At 43.6% G+C, this 17,007-nt stretch overlaps 2 protein-coding genes across 2 annotated transcripts in view; one reads left to right on the top strand and one right to left on the bottom strand.

Annotated features, from left to right (window-relative positions):
- The window catches only part of DLD (dihydrolipoamide dehydrogenase), a 235,916-nt gene that overhangs the window by 34,799 nt on the left and 184,110 nt on the right, over positions 1 to 17,007 (bottom strand). The gene's annotated exons all lie outside the window — the stretch shown is intronic.
- The window catches only part of LAMB4 (laminin subunit beta 4), a 140,098-nt gene that overhangs the window by 45,982 nt on the left and 77,109 nt on the right, over positions 1 to 17,007 (top strand). The window contains 8 exon segments of the mRNA XM_050935971.1: positions 6,063 to 6,166; positions 6,168 to 6,196; positions 9,791 to 9,864; positions 11,667 to 11,855; positions 14,063 to 14,126; positions 14,321 to 14,535; positions 15,648 to 15,661; positions 15,663 to 15,766. Of these exon segments, the coding sequence (XP_050791928.1) occupies positions 6,063 to 6,166; positions 6,168 to 6,196; positions 9,791 to 9,864; positions 11,667 to 11,855; positions 14,063 to 14,126; positions 14,321 to 14,535; positions 15,648 to 15,661; positions 15,663 to 15,766 (793 nt within the window).

Below are 17,007 nucleotides of genomic sequence, written 5' to 3'. Positions count from 1 at the left end.
TTTAACCCTGTTACAGTTAACATTCCCTGGCAACAAGCTCCACCGATTGACTGTTCAAGGAAGTACTGTGAAGAAGAACTTCATTTGGTTTGTTTTAAACTTGCTGCCTGTTAATTTCACTGGGTGACCCCTAGTTCTTGTGTTATGTGAAGGAGAGAACAACAGTTCCCTATTCACTTTCTCCACACCATTCGTGATTGTATAGACCTCAATAATATCCCCCCTTAGTCATCTCTTTTCAAGCTGAAAATTTCCAGTCTTTTTAAACTTCCATATCCTTAAATCATTTTTTTTTGCCCTTCTCTGTACCTTTTTCAATTCTAGTATATCTTTTTTGAAAAGTGGCGATTAGAATTGCCGCAGTATTTAAGGTGTGGGTGTACTGTGGCTTTATAGAGTGGCATGATGATATTTTCTGTCTTCTTTTCTATCCCTTTTGTAATGATTTCCAACATTCTGTTAGCTTTTTTTACTGCTGCTGCACCTTGAGTGGATGTTTTCAGAGAACTATCCACAATGACTCCCAAGATCTTTTCTGAGTTTTAACAACTAATGTAGACTGCATCATTTTGTTTGTATTGTTGGGATTATGTTTTCTAATATGCATTACTTTGCATTTATCAACATTGAATTTCATCTGCCATTTTGTTGCCCAGTCACACAGTTTTGTGAGATCCTTTTGTAGCTCTTTGCAGTCTGCTTGGGACTTAACGATCTCGAGTAGTTTTGTATCATCTGCAAATTTTGCCCCCTCTTTTTTGTTCACCTCTTTTTTCCAGATCATTTATGAATATGTTGAACAGCACTGGTCCTAGTACAGATTCCTGGGGGACACCACTATTTACCTCTTTCCATTCTGAAAACTGACCATTTATTCCTACCCTTTGTATCCTGTCTTTTCACCAGTTACTGATCCATGAGAGGACCTTCCCTCTTATCCCATGACTGCTCAATGTATTCACAAATGAATACATGAATCTCCAGTGACACTTTGCTGCTGCTGTTCTCAAGTCGTTTTCCTGTAAAATGCCTCATAAAGGCAAACATGCGCAGTATTTGTCAGTCTGATGGGCATTCATGCGTGTGGAGAATAAAGTTTTGTAAGGCTGTGACTACGCTTCAAGTTGGAGGTGAGAATTCCAGTTCAAGGAGACATGCCCTCACTAGCTCTGATTGAGCGAGCCCATTAAAAATAGTGTAGCCATGTTGGTGTGAGGGGCTAGCCACCCAAGTACATACCTATCCAAGATGCTAGGGATATATTTGAGATGACTAACTCTTCCCATGGCTCATGCCACCACAGCTATGCTCTACCTTTACTGAGTTAGCCTGGGTATGTCTTCTCGTGCTGGGAATTACACCTCCAGCCCAAAGTGTAGGCATAGTCCCAGTGGCAAGATTTTGTTTCTTGTGTACTGCACCTATAAATCTTTTAGGTGCCTAAATTCCGTTCAAGATCCAATCCTAACTCCTACTGATTTCAGTTAAGTTAAGCACCTAAATACCTTCGGGGTTCTGGGCCTAAGAGTCTGCTGGATGCAGTTGCCATTTTATGTTCAGTTTAGATGTAGCATGTTGCAGACGAGACACATACACAATGTGCTCTCTTATATTGTTTTGTTGTGTAATTTAAAACAAAAAGTAATTAACTGAGCAACTATTCTTTGTGTATGAAAAATGTAACAGCATATGTATGCTCTTTGACTGTGCAGGGAGGTTAGCCTGATTTCCCGGACAGTTTTGTGAACGTCAGAGAGGAATAGGAGCCAGCATGAGCAAACAGAGCACTCCCCCGAAAAAGCTGCTAAAACTGTCAGTTCTGACATTGCAACACATATATTTGGGATGTTGTAATTCAGTCAGTTGTAATGAATTCAAAGCTGTTTGCACTAGAGGACCATACACTCATCTTGATAGATGCATCTTGTCCCCTTCCACATGGCTGCAGTGGGCCTTGCCTGCACTAAAATCAGTCTAGGTTTGCCACATAAGGGGCCAGATGGGTAGAAACGTATGGAGGGAGTCTGCATCCTGTGTATGCCATGAAGCCCAGCTCTGAAGGGACCCACATCTCTGTGCAGTCGAGCTTAGGCGACAGGAAAGTGATGGATAGGGCTCTGCGTATCCAACAGTCATTTCCTGTTATCAGACTTCCTGCTAATATAAATGGGAGTTTCCCGGAGCAAGGACAGTAGGACATGGTCCCATGAAGTTAATAAATAATCATGAGAAAAAATATTTTTCACTAAATACCAGATGTGAACTGGAGAGGAAATGAATGAGATATTACTCATTTTAGAGGTAATTTTAAAATTACTATTTATCACCTTCTGGTCAAGTGCTGTGACATGTTTAAAGTATAATATACTTCAGAACTAAGATAGTCAGATGGTACGTATCGAGCTAGTGCTGGTCAACTTATTCATTGTAAATCAACAATCTGATGAATTTAACCACTTTTTCCATTCTCAAATAGTTTGTGAATTAGTCCTATTTTCTGTGAATCTCTTCACTTTTTGTAATTATCCACCAAATAGTTTGTATGAACAATTCTCAGGCAACATGGTTATTCATGAACTATTCCCTATAACAATTTACTCTAATATTTGTTTTGTGTGGCCTTAGATGCACATGTTGTTTACTGCAACTTTTTTAACCAGGAAATTGAGGAATGAGAAATAATGAATAGTGAATAATATTGTTTGCTCATGCCTACCCTTGATAACGTGAATATGATATTGTTAAGATGAACATCCATTCTTGAATCATTAGCACAATGATTTGTGTGATCTGACACTGGTTAAGTGTCATGTCCTCTCTAGTTATTATTTTGCATAGAGGATAAGAGCCTACTGCTGCTACCATCTAATGGGGTTATTCCTTCAGCTCAAAGAGTGGAGGCCTGTGATTTGGGGTCTTGACCCTATAAGATGCTGAACACTCTGGCCCCAGTGCAGCAAAGGACTTCAGTATATGCATAACTTAACATATGTGAATAGTCCCACTGGAGTCAATGAAGCTACTCACATGCTAAAATAATTTCTTTGCTGGAGTAAGGCCAGGATTTTTAACCGATGAGAGTCCTACATTCTTTTCCCACTGATGACCCATGTCAAGGGTTCTTACAAGAGAAAAGTTGTTATTGTAAATATTTGTGATTAGTGAGCATGGTACAACTGAACATCTCAGTTAGAACCTGTCTCCAAGAAAGCTACACGAATGAGAACACCCGGGTGAACGTTGTTTTACATTGGCTCTCTTGTGATATTTCTGCTTATTATTAGTTTATTTTATTTCTGAGAGCATAACATTAACTGAAAAAATGATTGTCAACATTTGTATTTGATTAACAAAGATATTACAGCAGGTGAACAGCAGAAAGTTACTAATTCCCATATCACTAATCCATATCTCATAATTTCTAATCCTGTATCATATTGCTTCAGAGGGAGGGGTAACCACAGCCCTGGAGAAGGATGTTGATTACATTCAGGGCCGGTGCAAGGATGTTTTGCGCCCTAGGCGAAACTTCCACCTTACGCCCCGCTCTGCCCTGAGGCACTCCCCCTGCGGCAGTTCACCCCTGCTCCGCCTCCTCCCCAAGCACGCCATCGCTGCTTCACTTCTCCTGCCTCTCAGGCTTGCAGTGGGGGAGAAGTGAAGCAGCCACGGCATGCTCGGGGAGGAGGCAGGGCAGGAGTGAGCTGGGGCAGGGAGTTCCCCTGCTTGCCGCCCCCTCCCTCACTTGCTGCTGGCGGGTTTCCCCGCGCTCCCCTACCCCAGCTCCCTCCACCTAAATGTTGGCGGCGACCGGGACAGCCAAAGATCCGGCAGCCGCGGTTGCCGCCGAAGAAAATGCCGCCCCCCACAAATCCTAGTGCCCTAGGCGACCGCCTAGGTCGCCTAATAGGTTGCACCGGCCCTGATTACATTCCCTCCATGCATAGGACAGGGAGTGGAAGGGAATGGGGAAGAACTAAGGCTCGGACAATTCCCACCCCCATGACTTCTCAAATCTCTTCTTAAAACCCATTTTGTCCCCACAATCATTGCTACCATATTGTACTTCCCAGTGATCTCTCCACGCCCTCATTTGCTGTAACCAGTATCTCATCTGTTGTTTCCTCTAAGGTTTGCTCCCCTTAAATTGTTAATTCTATGAAGCAGAGAGTATGACTTTGTTTTGCAAAGTGTCAGGTACACTGACAATGTTCTATAAATAGTTAGTACTAATAACCTCTGTGTGTCTCAGTTTCGTCACCTGTAAAATGAAGATACTAATACTTCCATACACAGGGCTGTTGTGAGATTCAGTTTGAGGCCATCAAATGGAAGATGCAAAATGCTAAGTGCTCTTATTAATAACATAAAGGAGGGCAGATGAATAAAGATTGTTATTGAAATTAGAATACATTGTTTCAGCAATAGCATTTTGGGACTGCATGCTCAGTGTGTGTTCTCTGATTTTGTGTGCATAATTGGCAGCTTGCTGAAACATCATTAGAAATAATGTTATGATACTGTTCTAATGTAAATCCAGAGTAACAGAGGGAAGAGAATAGGCTGCAGTTCAACAAAGATTTATGCAAGTGATTAACTTCAGACACTTTAAGAAATCCCATTGAAGTCTTGATATGAACATTTTATTGAAAATTCTGATTCAAGATTTAAAACACAGCTTGATATTTATGTTCAGAAAGAGAGCACTGTATATATTTTAGTCCTGTTTATAAAGTGTGATTGTATGTTTCTAAATTGCATGCTTATGTAAAATATGTGATATTAAAATATTAATCTATTTAGTACGTATACAAATTTTACAAGGAAAAGAAGAAAATGTGCTATTGGAGAAGGTGTAAAACTGCAAATTTCAGAGATTAATGTAACCTGGCAGATTTTGCTATGTAAGACAAGCATATGCTTGTCATGTAGGGAGCAAAAATCTACCAGGCAAGGTCAAAGGAAGCAAAGTCAGTATCATATTATACATGTCCATACAAACCTGAGGCTTGGTGATCTCCACCCCTACTAAGCATTTTTGTAGCTTTAACTTTCTATAAAAATAGCATTTTAAAATGAAGTGTGTGGGATATTTTTTCTATTTATATATACACACATTCAGGGTCAGACAGACTGTAGTAATGGTTGCATATTATATAAATGTATTAGTGTTTACAATCCATGAAATAATTATATACGTTACATACATATTCTGTACAATATTTACTAATTCCCCAGGGATTATACATTTTAAAAACATGCAAACATTTTATATACAACATAAGAACACCAGTGAGTAGAACACTCAGCCTTCCATAAGCAGGATAAAGAAAAAGGATCACCTGGCCTCCTCCTGAGGTTGCTAGCCAGCTTCATACTGGCATAAATGTGTTACTTGTATTTGGTGTCTTAATAGCAATGTGCAGCCAAGGATGAATCTGTTCAGATATCTGTGAACCAATTTAATTTTTAAAAACATATTTTAATTTTCAATAATAGTTTAATAGGTTCTCCCTCCAAGAGCCTCCCCAGCCTTACGAGCACAAATCCTTCCCAAGTCACTCCATAATCTCATTATGCTCTCTCTCACCCTGCCGGTGCTGAAAAACTTTACGCACCGGTAACAAAACAGATAAAAGAGTTTTTAATTTTCTAATAAAGTTCCCCCTCGACAACTCCCTGCCCATGAAACAAGCTCCTGACATCAGTACTAAACACCATCATACAGTCATTGAGATTTTCCTTTTAAGCTCCCCTTCCTCAGAAAAAGCTGGAGGAAACAGGTATTCTTCTGACATGCCCTGATGGTCCCCAGATTTGGGTTCTGACTAACCAAAGCCCCCATCCTACACTATGCACATGTGTTTTTTGTGCACATGAGACAGCCCATTTGGCTCAGTGAGATTACTCACATGTAAAATTAAGTGCATGCATGAGTGTTGGCAGGATCAGGTCCCAAGAGACAGGCCTCAGTCCTGAAAACACTGAGCCATGCGCTTATCTACTGGATAATGGGGCCAGAGATTGCACTGATAGTTTGTCTTGGTTATTCTGTTTTTTAGGCTGAAGAGAAATGCTTCCTTTGTGATTCCAGATACCTATATAATCCCTATACCCATCCCAACAGTCACCCAACTGAAAATGTTATCACAACTTTTGAGCCAGACCAGAAAAAAGTGGTGGCAGTCAGAAAATGGTAGGTTACAGTCAAGTAATGTTTCTTAACTTGGCTAGTTTAGCTTGTTCTAATCAATATTTGCAATCATCACTTTATGAAACTATAAGACAATATGGCAGGGGTTCTCAACCATTTTCTTTCTGAGGCCCCCCTGCCCCAACATGCTAAATAAACTCCAGGGCCCAAGAATGGAGGTGTGGCCCAGGGCTTTGGCCATGGGGAGGGTTTGGGCCTTCAGCCAGGGGGTTGGAGGGGCTCAAGGCTTCTTCCCCACAGAGTGGCAGGGCTGTGGGCTCAGGGCTTCAGCCATGGGGTACCAAGGCTAGCGCTTCTACCCCACAGGCACAGGCAGTGGGTATAATAGGCCAGGGGAGGCTAAACCTCCCCTGTGCAGCTGCCGCTGCCTTGCCAGTGAACACCTGGGCTGTGGTGGCCTCATCTGCACTCCACCTCTTCCCGTCCCTGCTCCGCCCCTTCCCGGAGGACCCTCTGCCTGCCTGAATCCCTCCTCTTCTCCACTTCCCCTCCCCCTCGCTGTGTCCCGCTTCTCTTCTACCCCCCCTCCCCCATGAGAACCACCCAACCCGCTGCTTGCCGCATCATGGCAGGCAGTGGGGGCCTCACAGGGAAGGGGGTGTAGAGGAGAGGAGGGACACAGTGAGTGGCAGGCCACGGGAGCCTTGCAGGGGGGTGATTGAAGGAGAGGAGGGAGTGAGTGGCAGGGGCCTTGTGGGGACAGGGGAAGAGAGGATGGATGCTGCAAGCTGCAGGTAGTGGGGACCTCACAGGGGCAAGGGGGAAGGAGAGGAGGAATGTAGCAGTGGGGGGACCAGGCAGGGAAGGGACTGAGCAGGAGCAGGGGTGGGACCTGGGGTGGAGTGTGGGTAGGACTGTGGGCGGAAGAAGCAGGACAAGGACAGCTAGCCTCCCCCAGGGGACACTTCACCTGCTGCCCATGCCCACGGGCTGCCAGGTTCCTGCCCCGTGGGGCACCAAGGCTTGAGGATCTTTAAGCCCGTGGCAGGGAGGGCAGCGCTCAGGGCTTCTGCAAGTTCAGCCCTGCATCTGGGGGGACTCAGGGCTTCTACTGCAGGCTGCCAGGGCTCGGAGTGCCGAGCTTTCTGCCCTGGCCACATTCCTTCTAAAGCCAGCCCTGCTTTGTGAACCCCTGAAACCAGCTCACAGCTCCCCAGGAGCTGTGGAGCTCTGGTTGAGAACTGCTGCTAATGCCACATAGTGCTTTGCCCTGTCATAGGGCCTGAGCACTAGCATGAATATTCATTCAAATACCCAGCCTTCCATGCCCAAATCTAAATTCCTCCTCCGCATAATGTTGGGGTGCACTTATTCTATAAGATAGAGTATCCATACATATTAATGCCAATTAGCTCGTTCTCAAACCTGCTACTTCTTGTCCAAACTGGTTTACGGTGGTTACTTCTATGTTCCTGCTGTGTTCCCTGTGGTCACCATCTACCATTAAGTTACGACTCCTACTCTGAGGCCTGTAATTAGTGCAAGGCCTTGTGGAAGTAGTTATGCTAGCGGCTGTGTTTTAGGTGAGAAAAGGGCAGGTCTAAGACAGTAACCCCTGATTATAAATTCTTCACTCTCATGGAAGGAAAAACAAGTAAACACAAAGAATACAGCACACCAAAGAATTCTGTTAGATGCCGGTTTTGGAGAGGATTTTAATAATTTGGTTATTAGACAGTTGGACCACAAAAACCTACAGGAATTATTAAGAAATGAGTGATGAAAAATTGTTCTACTTAACCTCTAAGGATAGGACAAGAAGCAATGGGCTTAAATTGCAGCAAGGGAGGTTTAGGTTGGACATTAGGAAAATCTTCCTAACTCTTACAGTGGTTAAGCACTGAAATAAATTGCCTAGGGAGGTTGTGGAATCTCCATCATTGGGGATTTTTAAGAGCAGGTTGGACAAAAACCTGTCAGGGATGGTCTAGATAACACTTAACCCTGCCTTGAGTGCAGGGGACTGGACTAGATGACCTCTTGAGGTCCCTTCCAGTTCTATGATTTTATGATGTGAGTTGTTAATATTAAGAGGCATGATTGTGGACCCCAGATATGCCACATATTGATGAGGGGTAGGTATTAATTTGTTACAGTCACAAAAGGTTATCAAATATGGTTGGGTTTTCAAAAAATTAAACAAAGAAAGAATATAAAAGATCCAGTTTAGTTCCCTAATTTTGGGGTTCGTCAGTTTCCCAAGATAGCTACACTTACTTTTCCTTCCCATCTTTGTTTTGAATGGTCTTCACAATATAAGATCGTAAGTATGAAAATGCAGGAAACCACTTTATTGTACTGATCTTATTTTTGTACTTGTACAGACTGATTTTTCTATTATTTCAATTATATTTGTCTACGTTAATTAAAGATTCTGTCCGCTTCACCAAATTTTATTTTCTTAATTAACTCCAAGTAGCCACCTGAAAAAGAACCTGTTATCTGTGACAAATGTATGTTTCATCCCAATAAATAATTATGTGTAATAATTAATTAGGCTACAGTGGCATCACAAACAGGAGTGATGAAGCACATAGCAGAGACCCTGTGGGAGGGGTGGTAGTGAAGGGCCTTGCGGGGGCTATAGCCACCCCAAAATTTACCTTAGCCCCCTTGTAGACACCCCATAACAGCTGCCACTCTCCAGCCGCCCAGTTCTGAAGGCAGAGCAGAGAAAGTGGTGGCTGCTGGCCAGGCATCCAGCTAAGAGACTCAAAAACTAAAGGAAAAACTCAGAAGAAGTGGAAGAAACAGCAGAATAATGCTAACCAGTGGTTCTCGACCTTATTCTTTCCAAGTCCCTCCCACACCCAACATGATATAAAAACTCCAGGGCCTGGAGGGATCGGCTTCAGGGTTTCAGTTGCGGGATACCGGGGCTCAGGGCTTCTGCCCGAGGGGTGCTGAGTTCCTGGGCAATGGGGTGCCATGGCTTGAGGCTTTAGCTCTGGTGGTGGGGGGCTCAGAGCTTCTACCTCACAGGGCAAAGGGACTCAGGGCTTTGGGCTTCAGCCCTGCAGTTGGCGGGGGTCGGGGTTTCAGGGCCCTGGGGCTCGAGGCTTCTGCCACGGGGTGCCAGGGCTAGGGGATCCAAGCTTTCTGCCTGGGTCCCAGCCAGTCTAAATCCAGCCCTGCTTCACAGACCCCCTGAAACCAGCTCACAGATGCCCCAGGGGCCACTGAACCCCCCAGCTGAGAACTGCTGCAATACAATACATTCTCTTTCTCTCTGATTTATAATGTTGGAGCAAAGATTTACAATGATTTAGATCTGATCATTTGTAACTACACAGGATTCAGAAGCATTTGATAAAAAGAATTAAATTATCTATAGAGAAATTGTAAGCACGATACCTTGAATCAACTTATTTTCAACAGCTAAATCAAAGGAACTACAGCAGGATTGAATTACCTACCACAGAAATATATTTTTTCATATAGTATCTACTTTTAATTTAAATCTGTTTTTGTGATAAAACCTACAGCTGCATAAACCACGATAGCAGGTTGTGTACTCGTAGGAAAGACGAATAATTTTACGTCAGTGATCCTCACAGTTTTTTAATTCCTTTTCAGGCATTGACCATGTTAGCATTAGACTGGACCTAGAAACCTTATTCAAGTTCAGCCAACTTATATTGACTTTTAAGGTACTCTGTTTAGATATTTTACTTGAGCCTTCACATAGCTTTATGTAAAGAACATCATGGTTGCAAAGTCAAGCACTCAAAAGTTAGGAATTAAGGTTGTCTGTGCAACATTAATTTGGCCCTTCTGTGTGTATGCTTTATGTTATAGTCTTTAATTACATGGTCACATACTATTTTTCCCAAAAGACCCCTACCTGGTTTTCTTAAAATTGTTTATTCACCACTGTTCCCAGTTTTGGGTAGTAGTAGTGATTCATTTTTGCTGAGAGAACTCAGTTGATGAACCCTGTTTCTTAGGTGCTTCAGTTCATACTTAGCCAGTCTATTTCAGAAAATCAAGTAGCTCAAATAGTTGACTGGGGAATTAATCCTGCAAGCCTGCATGCTTGGAATTGTCATCAGCTGTTATTGGAGTTCCACGTGCAGAGGGCTTGTAGGTTCAGACCTTAGGGCTTGAAAGCAGCATAAACTAAACTGGAAAAGGCATTATTTGGAAGAAGTGTTTGGCAGGAAACTTCCCCTTGTAGAAAGAAACCCTTCTATTTCGGGTATATCTACACTGCATACTCATACTCATGTGAACTTTGATATAGCTTGAGTAACAATAGAAGTGAAGCCATAGCAGCACAGGCAGCTGCTTGAGTGTGGGCCCAGGGTCCTGGGTGGCTGTTGCTAGGTCAAAGCTAGCTCAGTTATGTCTCTATGTGCTACACTCAGTGGTGAGCTGGAGCCAGTTCGCAGGAACCGGTTGTTAAATTTAGAAGCCCTTTTAGAACCGGTTGTCCTCCACAGGCTGCTCCCCCGAGCACATTATCCAAAAGTGGCGCCTTAGGTGCTCCAGCTCCCCGCTTCACCTCCGCTTCCTCCCCTGAATGCTCTGCCCTGCTTCTCCCGCTCCCCCCTGCTTCCCACGAATCAGCTGTTCGCGCGGGAAGCCTAGGAGGGCAGAGAAGAGGTGTGGCGACTTCGCATTGAGGCCCAGGGAGCAGAGGATGGAGCAGAGGTGAGCTGGGGTAGGGGGGCTGCCCGTGCTGCAGCAGGTAACCTGGAGGGGGGGCGCGCAGGGGAGCCGCTCCCCGCCCCAGCTCACCTCCACTTCACCTCCACCTCCCAGGCTTCCCGCGCGAACAGCTGATTCGTGGGAAGCAGGGAGGCTGGGAGTTCGGCCTGAACCGGTGCTCCAGGCTCTGCGCAGCGGCGGCGTGGCCCAGCTCCAGTCAAGCAACGCGGCTGTAGCACCGTCAGCCACCTCCAGGCAGCGCAATAAGGGGGCAGGGAGCAGGGACGGGGTGTTGGATAGAGGGCAGGGGGGTGGGGGCTGAATAGGGGTTGGGGCGGTCAGAGGGCCGAGAACAGGGGGGTTGAATTGGGGCAAGGATCCCGGGGGAGTAGTCAGGAAGGAGAGGGGGGTTGGATGGGGCAGGGATTCCAGGGGCAGTCAGGGGACAGGGAGAAGGGGTGGTTGGATGGGGCAGGGGTCCCGGGGAGCCATCAGGAATGAGAGGAGGGGTTGGATGGGGCGGCAGGGTGCAGTCAGGGGACAGGGAAGGGGGGTGGATGGGGCAGGAGTCCGGGGGGGGCATCAAGGAACACGGGGGGTTGGATGGGGCAGGAGTGCTGGGGGGCAGGGACGGGCCACGACCCTCTTGTGGGATGAGGAGGGAACCAGTTGTTAAGATTTTGGCAGCTCATCACTGGCTACACTCACACTTCCCATTTACAGTGTAGACATACCCTTAGTTCTAGTAAAAGCTTGTTCCAAAAGTCTAATTAAATAATTATTGCAACAATGTTTCTTCCAGACATTTCAGAGTGCAGCAATGTTGGTTGAGCGCTCCACAGACTATGGTCACACCTGGAAGATATTTAGATATTTTGCACAAAACTGTGCTGAATCTTTCCCCAACATCCCTTCTGGTCCAGCAAAAGGAGTGGGAGCTATTGTTTGTGATCCAAGATATTCAGATATTGAGCCATCCACTGAAGGCCAGGTATTTCTTAGTGTTTGTGCTTTTTTTACTTCAAATTACACTGATTTTCTTCTCATGCCAATGAGAGATCAGCGAGCCAGTTTGTATTCCACGTCTCATTCTTCTCACACACTGGTTTTACAAGGGGAAATGCCTGCAATGGATTACACTGAGAAGAAAATCAAGAGCACTCAGTTTTATTTTGAGTTTCAGGTTCAAATGAACACATACAGAAACTCATCCAAAACTATGTAGTTTCTCCGGGTTTCCACTCTAAACGATAAGTCCCTCCCCACAACAGGTCTTCATTCCCCCTAAACTTCGGCTGACCTGTGCAGAAGCCTATTCTCTGATATCTGAAGGTGACAGCCAGCTGGCTCCCTTCTTTAGCTTCAGCCTGTGGGGCTGGGGGCTGGTCTCTCTAACAAATCCCCCACAAGGGTCTTCTGTCTCCCCCACCAGTTTTTCAGTAAGGGAACTCAAAAGCTTTACTGAGTCCCATGGGACACTGATGGCAATTGCCACGGAGAAGCATCAGAAGGGCCAGCATTAGATTAGCACCACCCTCCATTGGTTTTCCTGCATCCTTTCTGCTCCTGTTCCCTTCACCTACAACATACTCTTTCTTCCAGTATGGACCTTGGGTTCCAGAAATTTAGTCTACTTTAGTTACAGCAAAAAGCTCTGCTCCCAGTTTTTCTGAAAGTTTTACAGGCCTCAAACGTTTTAGCACTCTTCATTCCCACGTATGAATCTGAAACCAGCAGACTTTCATATGCCTTTGAGTGTCATAAAAGTTTGCATAGCTCTGCTCAGAATGCATAAAAATCATGCTTCATGCACAAGCTAGCTGAATATTATTTGTTAAGTAATAGATATTAAATGTTGCATTAGTTTATTAACATTTTTGTTATTATTTGCCCAGAATCTAAAATGGGGAAAATAATTTGTGAATACTCACCAATATTTACAAATTTCATGAACATGTTCCAATAAAATATTCACAAATAATTTTTAAAACTAATTAGCCATTATTTACATTTTTTTGAAGATAAATATATTGTATTCACCCAGCTTTACTTCATACAACCTGCATGCACACAGCTAAATTCAATATTTAGGTGTCCTAATGCATCAGCAGCTCTGTAGCTATATACTGATATTTAGTATTAATTAGTCTTGAAATATTTCCAAATTTATAAAAAGCACTGTACTAAGAATTTGTTTTTTATAAGTTTCATAGGGCTAAAAAACAGGAGTTACACAAAATTTCACAGCAGGTTTTGATTTTTCAGTAAAACAGGTACCATTATTCTCAGGGAAATGAAGGTCACATATTTGCAAAAAGCATTAGACTCACCAGCAAACATTTATATAGAAGGATACCCAAGAGAATTCTATTTAAATTACTTAACTTCTATTCTCCTTTGTCACAGGGAGCAAATTCCAGTTCCCCACTCACTTTTAAAGGGCTCCATCACCCTGTGACACTGCCCCCCCATTCATCTCTTTCACTTCAGTCTCTTATGTTTGTTACTATCCTAAAGGGCTTGTTAGCAATTTTCCATTTCATTCCCTTCTGAATCCTGCACATCAATGTAATATTGACCCTCAGCCCAGCTTTACGTAGGGCTGAGCTAGCTATTTCTTTAACTCCATACCCCTCCTCCCAGGGTCCAATTTGGGTCATGCTTTGCTACATTGCTACAATTTCAGGCCTCAAGTTAGCAAAGCACTTAAGCAGATGCTTAACTTCAAGCACAATTATAAGTGCTTTGAGCCCTCATTTAGGAAGGTAGTTATGCGTCCAACTTCAAACATCTGTGGGGGAGACTTTAGGGGTCCTGGGCTAGGGATGGGGTCATGTGGAGGGTGGTCACAGGGGTTACTCCCCTGACCTCCAGCTTCTCTCCCCCTCCCCCACCCACCAAAAATTTCTCCACCAGTCGCTGTCCCGGCCAGTCAGGGTAAGCCACTGGTGGACCGGGACACTTTGTTTACTTAGGTTTACCTCCGTGCATGCAGATGCTCGAGATAAACAAACTGTCTTGGCCCACCAGAGACTTATCCTGATGGCCTGGGAGCCAAGGTTTGCCAACCCCAGTATTATGGAGTCGGCTTATTAATGAGTCATAAAAATTTTCCATTTTTACTTACCCATCTTGGGGAGGGTCGGCTTGTAAATGAACCGGCTTATGATCGTGTATATATAGTAATGTGTTTTACAGGTTGTCTTAAAAGCTTTGGATCCCAGCTTTGAAATAGAAAATCCTTATATCCGATCTATCCAGGGTATGTATAGTTTGGGTTTTCTTTACACATAGTTATTTGTTTGTCTTGAATGTTAAATACTATGGTCTAGATCCTCAGCTAGTGTAACTCAGCGTAATGTAGGTAATTTACATCAGCTGAGCACCCTGTAGATTTTCAAGGGAACAGACTTTTTAGGTTAATTGTGGTTCTTTATTTCCTTTCTCTTATCCCAGAGCTCACCACCTTAACAAACTTGAGAATAAATTTCACGAAACTCCACACTCTTGGGGATACACTATTTGGAAGAAGGCAAAGTGATCTCTTTGAAAAATATTATTATGCAGTTTATGAAATGGTTGTCCGTGGAAGTTGTTTTTGTAATGGTCATGCCAGCCAATGCAGTCCAGTGCAAAAACTGCGGGGTGATGTTTTCTATCAGCCTGGAATGGTAAGCTATAAACTTCCAATCCTAAAAGGGATTCCCTATATGGTAATTTTTGGATGATTATCCTTGGATTGTAATTTGTGATTCAACATTTTAAAAATATTTTAACATTGCGTCCTCCATTAAAAACACTGGCCCAGATTAAAAGTGACCAGAATCTGACCCCTGTTGGCACTAGACTGGTAGTTCTATAATAACTGACACACAAACATGTTAATAATAGCATGAAAATACCAGAGCTGTAATGGTGCAAATGTAATCCAGTGAGTAGTCTGTGTTGTGTGCAGATTTGAACGGCTACTTTATTGGGTACATTCCATAATACCAGTAGGGTTTGGTGAAAACTCTGCTGCATGAAAAGAGTCATCAGCACAAAGAGAATTCCCTGTTTCCACATTAAAAACAAACAAACTGGTGAACAGCAAATTGTCCAAGGAGTCAGGAACAGAATGAAGTGTTTAAACCTCAGTTTCTGTCAGTAGAAGTATCTTTTCTAAAATTTCGTCAATATCTTTAAGACAGGTTGGTCATTGTTTCCACACACACTGTCCATGCCTCTTGCTCATGTAAATGAGAATTGTTTCTGTCACATGAGGGAGCCAGAGTGCTCTGAATTTCTCTGCTGATGCTGGCACACCAAAGGCCTAGGGTTACTTGGGTATTTTAACATGGGAACATTTTAGGTTGGCATATAGCACTTTGGGGGGATCGATCCAGCCATGCGAGTACATAGGACTCTTCATGTCGCATAGAACTGTTCAATTTTGGCAAATGACTAATTTGTAGTTTTAAAGCTTATCTCAGCAAAGAAGGCAAAGTCACTCTTGAAATCAGTTACTTTCTGGAGATGAAACAAACATCAGGAATACCATGTTTAATTATAATTAACATAATAAATTTCTCCCTCCAAGGAAGAAAGGCAACCTGATCTGGTTCTGGCACAATGGAAGTTTTCAGTCTTCAAGAATCAAAAAGTAATATATTATCCCACATGAAAGAAAGCTATATTGGGGTGGGGGTGAGGGTGGTTGGAGTGTTTTTTTTCCTGCCAAATGGCCCAAAGTCAATGGACTAAAGAAAATTCAATTATTTTTGTTGCTGTTGACATGTTGCAGGTTCATGGCAGATGTCTGTCAACACAACACTGCTGGCATGTCCTGTGAAAGGTGCAAAGAATTCTACAATGATGCTCCCTGGAGGCCAGCTGAAGGATCGCAGGATAATGCTTGCAAAGGTACCCAACAAATAGTTATTTAATTTTCATCACATAGTTGATAGCACAGTACAATCCCATGCATTGCCTACAAGGACTGCTGAGATTTCACATGGGCTTGTTTCTCATGCTTAAACCCAGCAGAATAGGATATCCTAAATGGATTCAAGTATTAGCAATGCATTATCAGGAGAGATGTGTGGCAACTGTGCTGCGTCCCCTGGAGATGTATCCGTATATCTAACGTTTGTGTTGCTGTCAGTGAAGGAAAGCTATTTCCATTTCCAATTCTCTGTAAAGAGTAAAAGTACAGTGAACAAGAAAAGGCAAAGAAGGCAAAAGGGAATATTCACTGCTTAGGGTCTTTATTGAAAATGAGAATATAATTTATACAAAGCTGTATTCTTTTCAGTAGATTACTAGCAGATTACTAAACCATCTTCAGTACACTACAAAATTGTGATGGCCACAAGGGATCTAAAACATTCTGGGCCAGATTCACGTTTATGCTCCAGCTGCTTTGCACCACCGCAGTGATGTAAAGCAGCCAGATCAGACAGCTGAATCTGATCTTTCTGTGCATCTGACTGTTCTCAGTTATATCAGTGAAAATTGTGAGTCGCTCCACTGAATTTTCATGCCGGTAAAGAGTGAGAGATCAGAATTAGACACTTTACTTCAACTGTGACATTCTTCATCCCCACTCCCAGGCCTTGGGGAGGTCACACCCAGGGACTATTCCCTGCCAGGCTTTTGGGTAGTGTTGTCAGTTCCAGGTCTTTTTCATCCTCCCTAAGCCTGAGCAGGAAAGGGAGGGGTGCTGTTCAGTTTTAATTGTGTCCTCCTATCCCTCTTCACAGGGATAAAGAGGAGCTGACCCACTTTCTGCAGGTGTGGGGGGCACTGCCTGCGTCCTGCAGCAGCTCTCATTGGTTGTCCTTTCCCAAGAGATAGAGAAGTGGGGAAGGCAGCCAATCAGAGGGGCTTTTCCCCTGGGCAGGGCAAGACATCCTATGAAAACTGGCTCCAGCAGTAACAAAAATCATATTACTCATGATCAAATCATGAGAATTGGCAATGCTGCCTATTGCTCTCTCTGAAATGAATGGCACTTTACACTGATTGGTATTTTCAAAAGCACACATCCACACCAAACAAGAGTTTGTAATTATTCAGAATGATCAGTTATGCATATTGCTAATATATGTAAACAAGTGAACTTATTATTATTTTTACCCTTGTCCTTCCTCTCAGTTCTCTCC

This window comes from Gopherus flavomarginatus, chromosome 1 (assembly GCF_025201925.1).
Source record: "Gopherus flavomarginatus isolate rGopFla2 chromosome 1, rGopFla2.mat.asm, whole genome shotgun sequence".
Taxonomy (NCBI): domain Eukaryota; kingdom Metazoa; phylum Chordata; order Testudines; family Testudinidae; genus Gopherus; species Gopherus flavomarginatus.
Note: the sequence above shows the minus strand (reverse complement) of the source record. Positions and strands in the feature narration are given on the sequence as shown.